The 17451-nt window shown below is 49.2% G+C and overlaps 1 protein-coding gene across 1 annotated transcript in view; it reads left to right on the forward strand.

The window, feature by feature from the left end:
* Window positions 1-17451, forward strand: part of PLEKHA7 (pleckstrin homology domain containing A7) — a 104111-nt gene that overhangs the window by 39313 nt on the left and 47347 nt on the right. The window contains exons 7-8 of the mRNA XM_045290984.1: window positions 4504-4679; window positions 12070-12531. Of these exons, the coding sequence (XP_045146919.1) occupies window positions 4504-4679; window positions 12070-12531 (638 nt within the window). The remainder of the gene's footprint in view (window positions 1-4503; window positions 4680-12069; window positions 12532-17451) is intronic.

A 17451-nucleotide genomic window follows, 5' to 3' on the forward strand; every position in this document is an offset into this window, starting at 1 on the left:
CCCCCCCACCCCGCACCCTGAAACCCACTGTGTTCCTTTTAGCCATCTTGTGGCCACCACAAGGCCCCTCTCTGCTGCTGCGCCTTAAACATCTTAAGTAGAATGCAGCTTAAATGATATTTTGTCAGACTAGTCTTTAGGAATTACCGGGTCCAACCAGACCCGGCGTCCGGTTAATCCTCTCTCACAGGCTCCTGAACCGGATCCTATTTGAGATCATTGGGCATCTGTGGTCTCTCTCTTTTGCTTGGCCACAGACTGTTTCGTCTTGGTTTAAGGCTGCCTCCTCAACTCTAGCGCATTGCCTTTCACATAGCAACTGCTCAGTGCGCGATGTTCTTGAAGTTAGAGAATGAATCAGCCCATCAGTTGATGGACTCTGGCCTTTTGAGCCTCCTGTCTTTTTCCGTAGTGGACATGTGTTGGGCTGCTAACCACAATGCTAGCCGTTCGAGCCCACCGGCTGCTCCACGGAGAAAGACAAGCTTTCAGCTCCTGTAAGATTGGAAACCCACAGGGGCGGCTTGCCTCTGTTCCACAGGGTCACTGTGAGTCGGCATCAACTTCAGGGCAGTGCATTTCTAGTTCTCGCTTGGGTTTCTCGGTTCTAGGCTGATGTTGGGGGTTAAGTTGTGAAGATCCTGGGCACCTTAAGCCAGTAATGTATCAAGCACGGGGTAGGAGAGTCACATTTTTTTTCCTGAGACAGTCACATCTTAAGGGCATTATGTTTTTGAAGTAAACTCTTCTTTGCTTCTGTCTTTGTTTCCTGTAGGCAGAACTTAGTTTCTTCTCAGTCACACAAAGTTGTGGGATTGTGGTCGTTGGAAAGGGACAAGCAGAAGGGAAGGGAGTCCTCTCTGAGATGAGACAAGACTAAAAAGGTGAAAAGACTAGTGCGGTGGCAGCTTCCTTGGGCCTGGGTATTTTGGACTTGTGTTACTTGACCAAATGAAGAGCCACCATCCTCCCTCCCTCCCTCCCTCCCTCCCGACTTTAAGTAGGACAGAGCAGTGAGCCCTTAGGGACTGGCTTAGTTCACGGAGTATAATGCTTTCAGGGTTCATCCCTGCTGTAGCACGTGTCAGAACGTCATTGCTCTTGATGGTGGCGAGTAGCAGTCCGTTGTAGGTATGTGCCATACTTTGTTTTTGCACTCACCTGCTTGGGGATATTGTTTCTGCAGTTTGATTATTGCGAATATCGCTGCAGTGAACATGGCTAGATGGTTTCAGCTTTCCGGTCCTCTGAGTGTCTGTCTACCTAGGAGTGGAATTGCTAGGTTGAATAATTCTGTGTTTCACTTTTGAGGAAAAACCACACTATGGCTTTACCATTTTACAACTGCACCAATAAAAAGTAAATGGAGATCCCCCAACCCTGCCTTCTTGCATTCACCATTAAAGGAAAATAGTCAAACTCACTGCCATAGAGTAGACTCTGACTCATACTGTGACACTTTAGGATGGAATAGAACTGCCCCCTCTGAGTTTCCAAGACTTAAACCTTCCCAGGAGTAGATAGCCTCATCTTTGCCCCGTAGAGCAGCTGGTGCGTTCAAACCGTGATTATCAGCTCAGTGTGTACCCGCTAAACCTCCTATTATCTAATATGCCCAAGCACAGGGATAAGGTAATTGAGCACCTGCTCTTCAGAGCCAAGAACAATATGGGCATAGCACACACTGGCAGTTTTATTAGTGAATAAAACTGTGTTTGCTATTGTTTGGGTATAACTGCCAGGGCCCATTTGCAGACAGATGATCAAACGTGTCTGCATGCCTAAAGTGTGTTCCATAGTTTATACAGCAGGGACCTACTCTGTCACATCCTTGAGGGCTCCCTTGGCCTGTGGGTGGCCTTTCATCAAGCAGAGTGAGGACCTGACCCAGACCCTTTGTGGGTGAGGGTATATCAGAGAGCTTCTGGAGTCAACGGGAACTTTTCCAAGTACTTCTGTGGGTTCCAGGAAGGCCTTTCCACATTCCTTCTAAAGCCACATCTCCACTATGCTCCAAGGGGGAATCTTTCCTGAGACCATGGGTGACTGACACCTGAGAAATCGGACTGGCTGCAGGTTGCCTTTGTGCATAAGAAGCGTGGAGGCTACAGCTGACTTCTTGTGGTTCCCCAAGGGAGAAGGAGAATCTGGTGAACCACCAGCCCAAGGCTGATTGCCATGAGGCACAGGTCAGCTCTGCCTTCACCCTCCATCGGCTGACACCAGCAGCTCCTCCTACTTGTCTTCGGCGTTTGATAATTCATTTCAGTGGCCACACAGAACTCAGATAAACTCACAATTTCTAGGGGGCCTATTGGTGAAGTAACCAGGTTACCACAAGGCAGGTCAGCAACCTGTAAGGACACAGTCACAGGTCCATGGCCCTGCCTCTCCTCAGCCACCAACTGAGTCACTTTCTCTCTGGGCCTCAGCCTCTCAGGCATAGAGGCTTCTGCCTCTGTGGGCCAGGAAGTTTGCCTGCAGAGCCAAGAACGATCTGGGCACACGCTCCACCTCACTGTCCCACGGCCTCAGGTCCCTTGGTCTGCTCTGTCTCTCTGTGGCTTCTTTGTTCTGCCCCCAGGGTGCCTGCCACAGCTTCTGGTGCCTGCAGTCTTGGGCACCACTTCAGGCAGGGATTTTGAACATGTCCACTGGGGGCTCTTCTTCCTGGAGGGTCCTGGGTATTCTCTGTCCTAGCTTCTAAGATGACGCATAGCTGGGGGAGTGGTGGCTGAAACTGGCCAATCCCCTCTTAGCGTTTCACATGGCCTACTTACATAGCCCCGCCCAGATGCTTGGCAGGAGTTATGTCGACAGGGCTAGAACATCCATATGATGAGAGTGAAAGAAGAGGCCGCAGATTGAGGAGGGAAAAAAATTAGCAATGATATATCAGATAAAGGGCTAACTTCAGAAATCTATAGAAAACTACTAGACCTTAATGAGAAAAATACAAACAACCCAATCAAGCGATGGGCACAAGACATGAATAGATGGTTTACCAAAGATGACATCCAGGTGGCCAGTACTCATATGAAGGCATGTTCCTGCTCATGAGCCATAAAGAAGTGCAAGTTACAACAATGAGGGACCACCTCACGTGAACACTCTCAGCACAACAAACAAACAGAAGATAACAAGTGCTGGAGAGAATGAGGGGTTGAAGAGCTCCGACATGGCTGATGGCTTGGTGGGGCTGTAGACCTGAACAACCACTATGGAAATCAGTACAGCGCTTCCTTAGCCAAATGCAAATACCTTATGATCCTGTAATCTCTCAACTTAGTCTAGACCTTAAAGAAGTAAAGAACAACACATAAACAGACACATGCACTCCTGTGTTTATTGCAGCAATTTCTATCAAGGCAAAACAGCGGAAGCAATCAAAAACCCTAACTAGAGGATTGGATCGACAAACTCTGGTGCCTTCTTCCAGTGGAACTTTGGGCATCCTTTAACAAGGACGAGAATGTCAGACACCATCACACAGGGGCAAAGTTAGACAGCATCATGCTCAGCAAAATCAGCCATTCTCATAAGGGCCAACATTCTATGTCATCGTTAGGTTTCACCCCAAAGGATGAAGCCGTGGCGAACATACCTGGCTGATAACTAGAGGGTCGGAGGTTGGAGTATCCCCTTGAGATGCCGGGGAGAAGGCCTGGCAAGGTGGTCCTGAAAGCCAGCCTTTGGCAACTGTATGGAGCATGAGTCCCCTTGGACACACGGGTCACCATCAGCTGGGGTCAGCAGGACAGCAACCGTCTGCCAGAGTTGTGGAAGGAGATATGTCGTAGAGTAAAGTAGTGATCTTCGCCTTTCCACCCCTGTGCCAGTTTCCCTTGGAGAGGCGGTTCTCCTGGCAGACCGGAAATGCAGGCCCTCTACCAGAAATGCAAAGAAGGCTGGAAGTTGCCTCTAGCTTAAAAAGCACCCTGGTCATTGGTCAGTGGTGACTCAGTAACCCCTCGCAGGCTCAGTGCAAGGATACGTGTGGAAGCACCTGGAGGCGTCCCAGCACATAGTAGGTGCGCAGGAATGTCTACTCGGGCAGACGTGTGCACATCGCAGTTCACGGTGAGCCTCTGTACCATGCCGCCTGCTGTGGCAGCTGATTTTGACTCTATTCTAGTCTGATTATAGCCCACGAAGGAGCCACGCGTTTCCGAAGAGCCAACCCAGGGTTTCCTGAGAGTCTAGTTCGCTGAAGCAAGTGTAGAACACAAAACAAACCATTTCTCAGATGCGCCTTGTCTGGGTGCTCTTCCCTGTGCGGTGGGACAGAGGTTCAGAGGCAGGGCTTTTGTGGCTGCAAACAGCCACAGCCTGCCCACACTGAGCCAGGGAAGCCGGCCGGCAGTGTGTTCCAGGTGTGGGAACACATGGTGCTGGGGCTGGTCATCTGGAAGCTGGGAGGACATGGCTGGATGTCTTCTTGTTCCTCCAGGGGTCACGTGCAGTAACCGCTCTGTAACCTGGGTCCTGTCTCCCTGTTCCCAGGCCGTGCACACGGGGATGCGGGCGCTCATCTGTCACAGCTCCGCGGCGGGCTCGCAGGCCGAGCCCTCGGGCATGAGGACATACTACTTCAGTGCCGAAACCCTGGAGGACATGAACGCGTGGGTCCGAGCCATGAACCAGGCTGCACAGGTGCTGTCCCGGTCGTCACTGAAGAGGTCAGTCCTGCTTTGGGGGCGGAGGTGGGAGTGTCTCTGCCACAGTGGGCCCTTTTCTAGAAAATGTCTGTTTGAGAGCCTGGAATTCCACCGCTCATTAACCTGAATTCAGCCTTGCCCTGCCTTTGAATTGCTTCTTCGTAATGAGTACACGCCAGAGGGTAAGACAGGAGTGGAGAAGAGAGGATGTCTGTGAGAACCAAGCAAACAACTCCAACCTCCCTGCCATCAAATCAGTCTGACTCCCGGCAGGTGGGTTAGGCTGCGTTGTCCCGAGAAGCAGAGCAGTGACCCTCACACATGTGTAAGGAAGAACCTTATATCCAGAAGGCGGCCTAGTCCAGGCCAACTCAAGTCCATGGGTCTGATGCTAGCGGGAGCCCTCTACTGACTGACATAGCTGCAGGCTGATGACGACCCAGAAAGGTGAATCATGGAGATCACAGGTCAGTGGGTGCAGAGTCGAGTGGATCAAAGTCAGGGAGCATGGCAGGGCGCCATGTTGACCTCCAGGGCCCCTGACCTACACGGGGCCACCCCTAGTGGCAGGCACAGAGTCCTAGCAAGCAGGGGAGGGCGAGGGGGCTGAGAGGGAGAAGCTCCCAGAGTCTCCCTTATAAAATCTCAAGGAGGCATCATCACCAGGCTACCACTTGATTGACAGGTTGGACTCCACCCCAAGCTTCAACAGGTTGAAGTTGACATAAAATAAAACTGTAACAGCCAGGCTGTAGGTCAGAGTAGAACTACCCTCCTTTGAGTTTTCAAGGCTGTAAAGCCTCATCAATTTCCCTTGGAGAGGCTGGTGGGCTCAAACTGCTGACCTGGTGATGAGCAGCCCAGCATGTAACCCTGTCTGTGCCACTCTGTCCTGTCAGGACCAGCAGGTCCTCTTGTCTAATCTCTCCATCACACAGACAGAAACACTAAAGCCTGGAGCAGTGAAATGACTGCCCAGGATACACAGCCATGGATCCTGGTGTGTGTGCTTCTCTGTTGTTCTTGTCTTGTGGGTATTAGAAGGGTCACCTTGGGGCACCAGATTGGGGAACAGGAAGAGAATGGGCAGAGAAAGATCTTGCACATTAAAAATGGACCACAGGCTGTCCACCATGAAAACATCAAGATGCTGTTTGCCACTCTCTAGTATTCTGGCCCCTTTCCCTGTTGTCTTTGATGCCTCCGAGATCACCCAGCAGGTTCCTTCAGCCCACTTCCAAGTTCTCTTTGACCCCCTCCCTCCTCCCCATCTTGGACTTCCGTTGTCTCTTAACCAGGCTTGGCTTTCTTTTCAAGGTGAAGATAGGGCACTAAGTCCCCATATTCAAGAATTCGGCCTCTCTGCTCATGCTGCCTTCCCCAAGCAGTGTCTGTGTCTTACACGCTTTGAACAGCTCTTCTCCTTAGAAAAGGTTTGCTTTTACTGGATCTTCTGTCTTTTCGATCATTCACCTGCACCCCCCCCCCCCTTGTGCTTGGTTGGTGCCCCACCTTCTCTTTTCCCATGTGTCCTTTCTCATTTGAGCTCCAGAAGCTCCCCCTGTTGTTGACACTGGCTTCTTTAGATAGGAAGAGCACATGGATTTCTTCTTGTTCGTCTACTACTTGCTCCATTTATAAGGCTGGCTAGGGTACTGGTAGAGGACAATTTGGGGATGAGGGGAGAGGACAATTTTGGGCTTAATAGGAAAACATTTGATGATTAGTTAGTAGACCCATTTTGAACCCGTGAGCGTTAAATTTGCCAGACAAAACCTGGATGCACTCTAACTTTTTCTACCTGGAGAATTTGTAATTCACTATCAGGTTTGGGATTTTGAAAGACTCCTTCTTTATCCATTGGGCTAAGACCCTGTTTCTCTGAACTTTTTGAAAAAGTACTCTTCTTAAATGCTTAATCAGGAGGCCTGGTGGCATAGTGGTTACTTTAGGGCTGAGATCAAGGTCAGCAGTTCTAAACCACCAGCCGATCTTCAGGAAAAAGAGGGGCTTTCTACTCCGGTAAATAGTTGACTGCCTTGGAAACTAACTCACAGGCTGTTCTACACTGGTTGCTATGAGGTAGCATTGACTAAATGGCAGTGTGATGCTTGTAGTCAACTCTTAAGGCTCGTGATCATGTCTGCCCAAGGTCCTTCCTGTCTGTCTCTTTAAACCAATGATTTCTACCCTGTGAGTCAGAACAAAGACACAATAACTCTTCCCGTTAGCATTCTGAGAGATGAAATTGTCAGCAAAGCAAACGCAGACTTACCGAATGTTCTGTTTTATCAGAATAAGATGTTCAGACATTTGCTTGGTTAGAATTATTCATCAGGCAGGAATAAATCTTGCCTTTCCTCTGGTTTGGTGCTCTACCTGGGAAAACTTCGGTGTCTGTAAATGTGTATGTAGTCTTCTCTCTTGAGTCTCACTCAGCTGCTTCTCGCCCTTTCAAATGCATGTTTTCTTTATGATTGGTGCTATTTTAGTTAGGACTCTCTGGATCACAAATGACAGAAAACAACCAAATTTGCTTAAGGAAATGTGTTAGCCTGGGTGGACTAGAGAAACAAATTCATAGACATTCGTATGTATGTAAGAAGGAGCTTTATATAAAAGAGCAATTATATATTGAGAAAACATCCCAGACCAGTCTAGATTAAGTCCATAAGTCCCTGTGTCTGATACCAGTCTATAAATTCCTCTTCAGATTCAAACGACGTGCAATGACACTAAGTGCAGGAAGATCACAGGCCAGTGGCTGGAAAGTCTTGTGGAACCAGTGGTGGTGGAAGTATCTTAGCGCTGGTAGGGGTCTCCATGTGACTCCTCCAGCTCTGGCTCCGTCATCGTAGCTCCATGTGGCTTGTCAACAGGACTGTCTCACAGGGAGACAAGTAGAGAGTGTATCTGGCCTCCAGTGAGCTATTTAGCTCCTTAACACCTCTAAATGAGGTCTTCAAGCTGTGACCTGATTGACAGGTTAGACTCTACCCCTTCGCAAGTTAACAGGAGATTATGTAGCTGCCATAGGGGTGGGGACTTGTTGGTTCATGTTACTGAAAAGGCCAGGATAGATCTGGCATTAGAAATAGCTAGATTCAAGACTCAATCAATGTCAGTACAAATCCTTTTCCTCAGGCTCTGAACTCTGTCTCCTTCTGAGTTGGACTCATTCTAGAGCTCCATGTGGGGGTCCTAGGGAGCTCTAGAACCTGGTTGCAAGATAGCAGCAATAGCCAGAGACTCATGTCATCTGGGTTAAAGGCCAGCAGGCAAGAGTGAGTCTGTCCTAGACACTCTGAGATTCTTAGATCACATTTATACCCCAAACCATTTACCGTAATCAAAGAATGCAACATGGTGATCGGCACGGGCCTGGGCACAGATGCTTCATTCACTCTGGGAACCTGAGGTAGAGCCTCACCTAGTCCATGGGGACTGAGGGGGGTGGGGGTGATGGTGATGAGCAGATGAGTACCAAGGGCTAAGGCCTTTAGGGCTCAGGGCAGAGAAGGAACCAATGACTGCTTAGGAGGACAAGGGTGGTGCAAACAGCCAATATTCAGGTCAGATGACTTATCCCTCACTTTTTATGATTTATCCGCAAAAAGTTCATGGACATCTTTCCTTATCATTTAATTCCATTTCCCTACAACTTATGGGCTCAAATCCCAAACTCCCTGCCATCAAGTCGATTCCAGCTCACAGTGACTCTCCAGGACAGGGTGGACCTGCCCCTGTGGGTTTCTGAGACGGTGACTCTTCACAGAAGTGGAAAGCCTGGTCTTTCTCCCTCGGAGAGGTGAAGTAGGGGTTTCCAACTGCTGACCTTGTGATTAATCACAATGCCATCTCTTTTGAAGCCTCCTCTTATTATGTCTGTTTCTTTTGCCATGAATCTCTTCCTAGAGCTTCTTAGTCTCTGATGTCAGACAGACCTCCAGATTAAAATCCCAGCTCTTACAGATTTCCAGCTGTGTGGGCTTCTGAGAATGATGTGTGCGTTGTAGACCTCAGTTTGCCTGAGTGCATAGGATTGTTAAAAGGATTAAATGAGTTACGGTCACCTTGGTCTCCAGGCTCGAGGACGTTCTTGTGTTTTGGGACAGGCACTGATAGCAGGTGCTCATGGTGGTAGCACTGACCTGTATAGGAGCGGCAGTCCATCTGGAAACTTCTGGTCCACTTGTAAATGTCAGCACAATGTAGGACCAAGTTCTCTGAGAGGCACCATCATTGCCAGCCCGGGGGAACTTCCTTCTTTCCTGCCCAAGTGCTAAATGGAGCATTGCAGATCTGTTTGGTGACAAGCCTCTTGATTTGAGAAGTCATGTGCTAAATTGAAGGCGAGACAGGGAGAAACTAAACCACGTTTTTGCTTCCAACCCCACAGCTTAGTAAGTTAAATGTTTAAGGCAGGGCAGGGAGCAGGGAACATTATCTTCACCATCCTTTCTTGCCCATGGCCACAATCTGCACATTTTGAGCACAAGGGCATTTTATGTCAACCCCGGCAGTCACAGGAATAAAGAGCTGTGTACAATCCCAACATCTCAGCCCAGGAGAAGACCAGGTGGCAAGCAGGTTACCATACTTGAGCCACAGTCTAAAGATTTGTTGTGCAATCAGTGCTGGCATTGATCTGAAGAAAGAGGGTTTATCATCTTATCAAATTTGCTTTCAGAAAGTGTTGGTATTTTTGGAAGTGTGAATATGCATATGACTACCACCCATCTGTCATCTTGTCATATTGTAGTGGCTTGCACGTTACTTTAATACTGGAAACTGTGCCACCAGTATTTCAAATGCCAGCAGGGTTCCCGTGGTGGACAGGATTCAGCGGAGCTTCCAGATGAAGCAATCTAGGAAGAGAGGCCTGAAGATCTCCTTTCAAAAGTTAGCCAGTGAGAACCCTATGGATCTCCGCAGAATTTTGTCTGAATCCTCCTGGAGGCTGAGTCCCCTAAGTCAGAAGGCACCCCTAACTCACAGAGGCTGCCACAGGGAACTCAACATGCAACCGGAACAGCATTGCCTTCTGTGGTACATGGAGTTATGAATCCACTTAGACTCTACAGAACGAACAACAACGTCCTCATATGAGAGCATACAGTTAAGACTAGGCGTTCAAGCTGTAAAGTTAGCTCCAAGGTTAGAAATGATTAGCCAAGTCTAGAATTTTTTTTTTTTGCTTTGTTTCTTTGGGAAGTGGTGGTGGTGGTGTATGACCAGTATCAAATGTGGCGATCATGATTAAATCGGGCTCTAGAGTCACTTGGCTTTGAAGGCAGAAACTCTCCCCTGCCCTGGCCTGCCTTACTGGGAAACCCATAGGTGCCCACGAAGTAAGTGGTAGTTGCTTAGTAAAGAGACAAGTCCACGTGACAGTGGGTTGGCTGAGACCTTGTATTCACAGTCCTGGGGTCCTTGGATGAAAGAACTCGCTTTCCCGTTCATTTTCATGGCGCCCCTGTAGGTGGCACATTGGTCGCCCTCTCTGGCTTTCATGGCAAGGTGCTGTGTATCTCCGGGCTGTGACTAGCAGGGTGGTCCAGCTGCTCCGGTTTCACCATTGGAGTAATGCCTTGGAAGCATCAGTGCAGATGAAACCCAAAGCAGTGTGCAGCTTATAAAGCACCGGAGAACAGCGAGATCCCTAGTCTTCTGCCTTAGCTCACCCCGAGGGTGGGTTCTGAATTCGAGAAATAGTAAAGATAAGCGCCAGCTGGGCAGCTTGAAAGCCCCAGGTTGGGTTACAGTGATGGGGCTCTAGAGGATTCGAGGAAGAAGGGAAAAGTGAAGACCATAGGTGCGGACATTATGCAGCAGAGTTGGCCCTTTATAAGCTTTATAAGGATTTTTTGTTCCCTAAAGGAGCCCTGGTGGGCACAGTGGTTATGTGTTGTCCTTCAAAGCCCAAGGTCAGCAGTTTAAAACCACCACCTGTGCTGAGGTAGAAAAACGAGGCTTTCTACACCTGTAAAGAGTTACAGCATCAGAAAGACCCACAGGGCAGCTCTGCCCTGTCGTGTAGGGTCGCTGTGCGTGATTTGGAGTCAACTCAGTGCCACTGAGTTAGTTTCTTCGTTTTTTTCCTTTCGTTTTATTTTTGGTTTTATAGTGAGAAAAAAAGGGGGAGGTCCAAAGAACGTTTTCCCCAAAAAACTTCGGATTTTCCTAGAAAAACTATTAATGCATGGGCAGTGAGATCAGGCATTGTTTTTCTCAGCTCTCCATGCCTAGGTTTGTTTTAGGGCACAAAAGAGACGCCCATCTCGGATATTTTTTGAGGAGGACATTCATTGAGTCATAAAAGGGACAGAGACACGGACACTTCACCTGGGTGAGGGAGGCCATTAGCATGAGGTCAAAGTGACCTCCTAGGATTCACAATCAGGACGCTATGTAAATAAAGCATGGAACAAAGGAAACTGCCCCAAATTTATGCTTGGTGGCAGATCAATACATGGGAGTTCCAGGCGGGACTCCAAAAGCGGGAACAGCCCCATGGTTTGGACACATACATCATTATTATCTAGGACAGCTCATCAGATTGGTCCAGGGCCTTCTGGCCAAGGCTCATAACTGTGAGCCTGGTACACACAAGAACGCATCCAGGCAAGCCCCTTAGTTAGACTGCCCTGGAGAGAGGTGAAGGCAGTCTACTTTCCAATGCACTCTACCTGAGGGCAAGACTGTCTACATCCTGGGTGAACGATCAGAAGGAATCCAATGGAGGCTTAATCTACCTAAGGACTCTGTGGATGGGTTTTTGGGCTTTCACTGTCAGCCGTAGCCTTCTGCAAATGGGGATGCTCAGAATTCAAGCTCTAATACAGTTTAAGGCTACCAGTTAGACCTACACGCAATAAGAAGCTGGACCTGTGTTAAGGATTATAGCTTCACTTTATGTTGACTTTGTAGCTATTCCCCAGGCTAGATGGATTCTGGTCTGAGCTTCTACTGATGATTGTCAGCTGATTTAAATTGATTCTATGGCAGTGAGTTTGGGTTTGGGAGAGTGTGAGATTGTTGCAGGGACAGATGGGATCTGACTACATGTAAATGAGGAATCATTTGCATTTTACACTCTCAGTTTACCACGGAAATGCCTCTGGTTTGACCGTTTTCTGGGGTGATGGATCTTAGGGTCCTAATCTTTCTGCCTGGGAGTACCAGCAGGCTGGCTGCCCCAGTCCAAGGATTCCTGGTAAATTTTCTGGTCCATCTGGGCCAGCCTGAAGTCCATTTCCCTGCCTCCCTACTCAGAATTCTGCAAAGTTTATGGAGCCCCTGGTCCCAGGTGACGGATGCAGGCATAACTAGGACTCCGCCCCAGGTGGCAGGGAGAAAGGCCCCTCTCTTTTCTGTCTGGAGCAGGCTAAATGTGCTGATGTCATTGCAGGGACGTGGAGAAGGCGGAGCGGCAGGCAGTCCCCCAGGCCAATCACACACAGTCTTGCCGTGGGTGTGGCCACGTGGGATCTGGACACGCAAGGGATTGTCCTCATCAGGGCCATGATGGCTTCGAAAGGCGGGAGCAGGAGGAAGAGCGATACCGTTCCCAGAGGGACCCACTGGAGGGCAAGTGGGACAGGAGCAAGGCGAGGTCTCCCTACTCGCCAGCGGAGGAGGATGCCTTGTTTGTGGACTTGCCTGGGGGGCCGAGAGGTCAGCAGGCACAGCCCCAGCGCACAGAGAGGAATGGCGTGCTGCCTCCTGCATATGGTCCAGGAGAGCAGAATGGGACTGGCGGCTACCAGCGAGCCTTTCCTCCCAGGACCAACCCTGAAAAACACAGCGAGAAGAAGAGCAGCCTGGCCCAGGTGGAACACTGGGTGAAGGTGCAGAAGGGGGACGGCAGGAGGTCAGTAATAGAGTCGGGATCGCTGCTGATGATGCACATAAGAACATAATCGCAATAGTTACCATTTGCCCAACACTCAGCGTGGCTTTAAACTCTTTACCTCCATTAGCTCTGCAGCCCTGTTAACAGCTCTGCAAGGAGAAGGTGTTATTCCCCACGTCTCAGACCAAAACACGGGGCCCAGGAAGGTGAAGGCACCTGCCCAGGGTGCGTAGACAGTGACTGATAACAGGGTTCAGACCCAGGTCGGTCGGCTTCTGAAACTCGCAGATTGTATCAGAAGGCATCTCATGTCCCCAAGATCGGGCCTTGAGACATTCAGCCTGTAGATAGTAACTGATCTCCTCCTCTTATGCTGCTGATTCTCTGCATCCTAGAAATTATTTGTAGAAAGCAGAGTAACTACGATTCCATTTTTAATTCTAGGAACATGGAGAAGGAAATACATAAGCCCTGTTGACATTGGGCTTTATGGTACTCATTCCTTCAGGAAGCAGCTTTTAATTATTTAGAAGGCTTGAATCTCTTGTTATTTGCAAAGCACTGTCTATATTGTCTCATGAGTTTAGATGAGTTAGGACACATTTATGGCCCTGAAGAATTCACGGTCAACTAACTTCCAGATGATCTTCAGAAGCCACTAAAACAAACCGCAGGTGGGAGAGGAGATGGAAAGCTTTTGTGCATTCAGAGAGCTCCCAGGGGCCTGGAGTGGCCATAGTGCATGTGTCTGAGCAGTGAGCACGGGCCAAGCTGCCACCATCCTGATGAACGTGTTCTCAAATGCCATACTTTACTTCTCCCTGTGTTCCACCTGTGGGCTGTGACGGTCCTGGGGAAATAGTGTTAAGATGTGTAGGCATGGTGTGCACGTGTGGGTTGCTTTAATACCATCCAGACAGTTGTGAGGGTGGGCGGTGGGGAAAGCACACTGGAAATACCCAACGCAACAGGTGGACAGTGTTGCTGGGCAGGCAGACCAGGAAGCGAGAAGGCCTCCTGTGTTGTAGCTGAAGTAGACTGAGCAGGTGTCATTGATGACTGTTCGACTGTGGAGCTGACTTGTTGAGCACAGCAAGCGATTACCCAAGGACTGGGAGGAAGGAAACTCCTAGTCTTGGTGCTGAGCTAGGTGGGTCCCCTGGTGGGTAGCTGTGAGGTGGATTTGAAGGTTGGCAGGGATTGTATGATGTAGGTCCTCACACTTCAAAGTAAGGGATTTAGATTTTATTTGAAGAGCAACAAGGGGGTACTATTGGAAGGTTTTAGACAGGCCAAGGATTGGATCTGATTAATATTTCACAAAGGAGATAGCTCAGTGAGGAGGCTGTGGCCGTAGTCCAGAGTGGTGACGGGAAATAGGAACAAACAGTTGAGGTACATGCTGGAGGTGGAAGCAACGAAGCTTGCCAACGCTTTAGATGTGCAGGATGCAGGGAAGAACCAAGGGTGATCCTGGGATTTGGGCTGGAGCAACTGAGTGATTGCAATAGGACAGAAACCGAAGGCCTACCCCCTATGCTATCGAGTTAGGTTTTTAATCCTGAAGGCCTGGCAAAGTCATTGGTGGCTGTGAAACAGGACAATGGCACGCGAATTTTTAGGGCAGTAGTTTGAAGGGTATTGGCAGAGAGGCAGAATCATGACCACCTGCTACTAATGATCTCAAGAACATAGCCGTAGTGATCCTTTTCCCAGCACCTGCTAAGCACCAACCTTAAACCCTTCGCCCATCACCTCACTAAGATTTCAGAGGCTTTTCTCACCCCATACAGATAGCAGGTGCAGGTATGTTGGAGGACATTGTCCAGGTGACTCCAGTGTACGCCATCCAAAATGAGACAGCTTTAGCTTACCTGTTGCGTCTTTCGGTTTTTATTAAAGTGTTCTATCGCTTAAGAATTTAAATAGTACAGCTGCCACCATCCTGCCCCTGATTCTGCACCTTCGAGGCAACCACTTTTCAGTTCTTTTAGCAGTGTCCCAGTTGCTTTTGTGCGTACGAATAAAAGATGCATTGCTATGTCTTGATTTTTTTCAGTGTTAGTGTCGACTGACGTTTGATTGAGGAGCCTTGGTGGCATAGTAGTGGCGCGTTGGGCGGCTCACGGCAAGTTCGGCAGTTGGAAACTCCCATCCCCTCCAAGGGAGAAAGACAAGTCTGTCTGCTCCCGTGAACAGTTGCAGTCTGGGAGACCCCCGGGGCAGTGCGACCTGTCCTGCAGGGTCTGTTTGAGTTAGATTCGACTTGATGGCAGTGAGGGCTTTGGTTGGTTTGTTCATTGACATTCTGTTCTGGAGATAAGGATTTCGTCTTTTATTCCCACTCTCGCCTTTTCCTGTGCATTCTGTCGGACACACATTTGCTTCATCCCAGCTTCCCTGTACAGTGATAGTGTGCTTTCTGGTTAGAGCACCGGGTGGCATTTCCATTAATTTGATGATGTAAGCATTTATCTTAATACTGAACATATAAATATATGTACATTGACCTTTATCCCTTTCACTATAAATTAATATATTTACCTACATATGCCTATAGCTATATCTCTATAGATAGCTTTTGCCCCCTACTTCTTTCCTCTATTTCCTTTCACCTTCCTCCTGTCCCACTATCATGCTGACCCTCCATTTGGCTCTCAGTAATTCCTCTTGGATACATAGCACCTGATGTAACCCCACCAGGCGTTATACCCTCTCCTCGCCATCAAATTCTGCAGAGTACCTTATTGTATGGACATATAATTCCTTGTTGATGGGAATATTTCCAACTGCCGAGGATACGGTTATGAATGTCCTTGCGCAATTAGTTGTCTTTGCGTGCAAGTACATGTGAAGGACAAATGACAAGTCTGTGGGATGGCCGAGCTGGAGTATAGGCAGTTTCAATTATGGGCAGTTTGACAAGATTGCCCTCCAAAGATGTCAGTGCAGTTTCAACTCCACCGAGAGTGTAAACATGTCTCTGTTCTCACCTGCCTCTCAGCCCTGAGAACGACGAAGCTGGGTTACAGTCCGGAAGACGGTCCAGGGGAGGAAGGGACCTGAACAGAGGAGAGGAGGGGCCTGATTGTGATTTGGATCGGAGGTGAGAGTAGTGAAGAGGGGAAGGAGGGTGGAGGTCGTGAGGAGGGCGTGGGGAGCGCAGGGATGAGTAGCCGCAAGCCTGGGTAGTCTATCGGCCCTGCTGAACTGATGTATCCCTGGGTGGTGGGAGCCGGCACAGATGGGTTTCAGGTCACGGTTCAGGGTTGGCCTGGTTCATAGGTGCAGGTGGTGCCGCGTGCAAGATGCAAGCTGAGGAGAAGGGAGTGGGCTTGGAGAGGCTGTGGGCGTCCAGGTGGGGATGACTTGTAGGTCTTAAGGAATGCGGATGCAAATCAGAGAGAGATTGGGGGCTGACTGATGCCATGCAGTAGCTGTGATGCCAGGGTAGTATCCTTAGAGCAGTGGTTCAACCCTGCTGTGTAATATGCTTGTTTGGGGAAGCGTAAAGATAGTCTGCAGCGTAGGCCCTCCCCCAGGGGATTGCAGCATCCACTCACTGGAGGAACTGATTGTTTGACTGCATCTGGAGAGGTTGAATGTTCACTGAGACTTGGGTCAGACACCCAAAAATGTTGATTCTACTGGTCTGGGCTGGAGCCTGGACATCAGGTTTTAAAAAGCAGTTACCCTCCCCCATCCATGACCAGGCGATTCTAATGTGTGGGGTTGAGGCACATTAATTAATAATAGCCTCGGGAATGTGGACAATAGACCTGGGAAAGCCTGGCCCAAGCGTTAGGCAATAGCCAAGTCTCCACAAGGAAGAGCTGCCAGGAGCAGGACCGAGGGGACAGTCTTGTCTGGAAGGAGGTCAGTTGGCAGTAAGAACCCTGGTAGTGTAGTGGTTACTAGTTGAGCTGCTAACTGCAAGGCCAGCAGTTCAAAACCACCATCTGGCTCTCTGGCAGAAAGACTGGGCTTTCTATTCCTGTGAAGAGTGAGAGCATTGGAAACTTACAGGGACAGTTCCACCCTGTCCTACAGGATCAGAGTCAGCATCGCCTCAGTGGCGGTGAGGTTTTGTTTGTTTTCAATCAGTTCGTGGTGCTGCCAATAATGAGTTCCTCTTCCTCGGACACGGGGGATCACGGAAGGAAGTCCCTCAGGTCTCTGTGGTCAATAGCAGAGGCCACTTGTCAGTCCGGAGCCCCTGGGGTTTACTCTTGGTTGCTAGGGAGAGGTGGTAGCTCGTAGTCCATCCAGAGGCACCTCGGAAAAAATGGGCACCTTTTCAGCCGCTCCAGAGGAGAAAGATGATGCTGTCCACGTCCAGGAAGCTGGGCTCCTCAAAAACCAGCCATGGGAACCGCGTGGAGCACAGTGCTCTTCTGACCAGGGGAACTTGTGTTGAGTCAGAGTCGGCTCCATAGCAAGTCACTTAATTCAGCCATGCTTTTTGGTGGGCAGGCTCAAATTCTCCTAATCAACAGAGCTAGAATTTGGAAGTGAGGCCGGGAAGCAGAGAAATAGGAGGGAAGGAAAAACTCTTGTTGCCATCGCGTCAATGCTGACTCAGAGCGACCAGATAGAGCAGGGTAGAACTGCCCCTGTGAGTTTCCAAGACACTAACTCCTTACAGGAGCAGAAAGCCTCGTCTTTCTTCAGAGGAGCAGCTGGTGGTTTCGAACAGCTGACCTTGAGGTTAGCACTCCAACTTGTAAGCACTACACCATCTGGGCACCAAAGGAGGGAAAGGCAGGAAGAAACTTGTCAATGGCATGGCCAAGGAGGGACCCTTTGTGAGCAGGGATATAAAAAGGGCTTTTTAAAAATGGGGTGACTGACGTGCAATTATAAATCGTTGGTTGTGGAATGTCTCTATGTAACTATTCTGCCAGTTTACAAATCTGCATTTGAAGTTCTACATACAGC

This window comes from Echinops telfairi, unplaced genomic scaffold, assembly GCF_000313985.2.
Source record: "Echinops telfairi isolate 266 unplaced genomic scaffold, ASM31398v2 ScPeMD7_60;HRSCAF=208, whole genome shotgun sequence".
Taxonomy (NCBI): domain Eukaryota; kingdom Metazoa; phylum Chordata; class Mammalia; order Afrosoricida; family Tenrecidae; genus Echinops; species Echinops telfairi.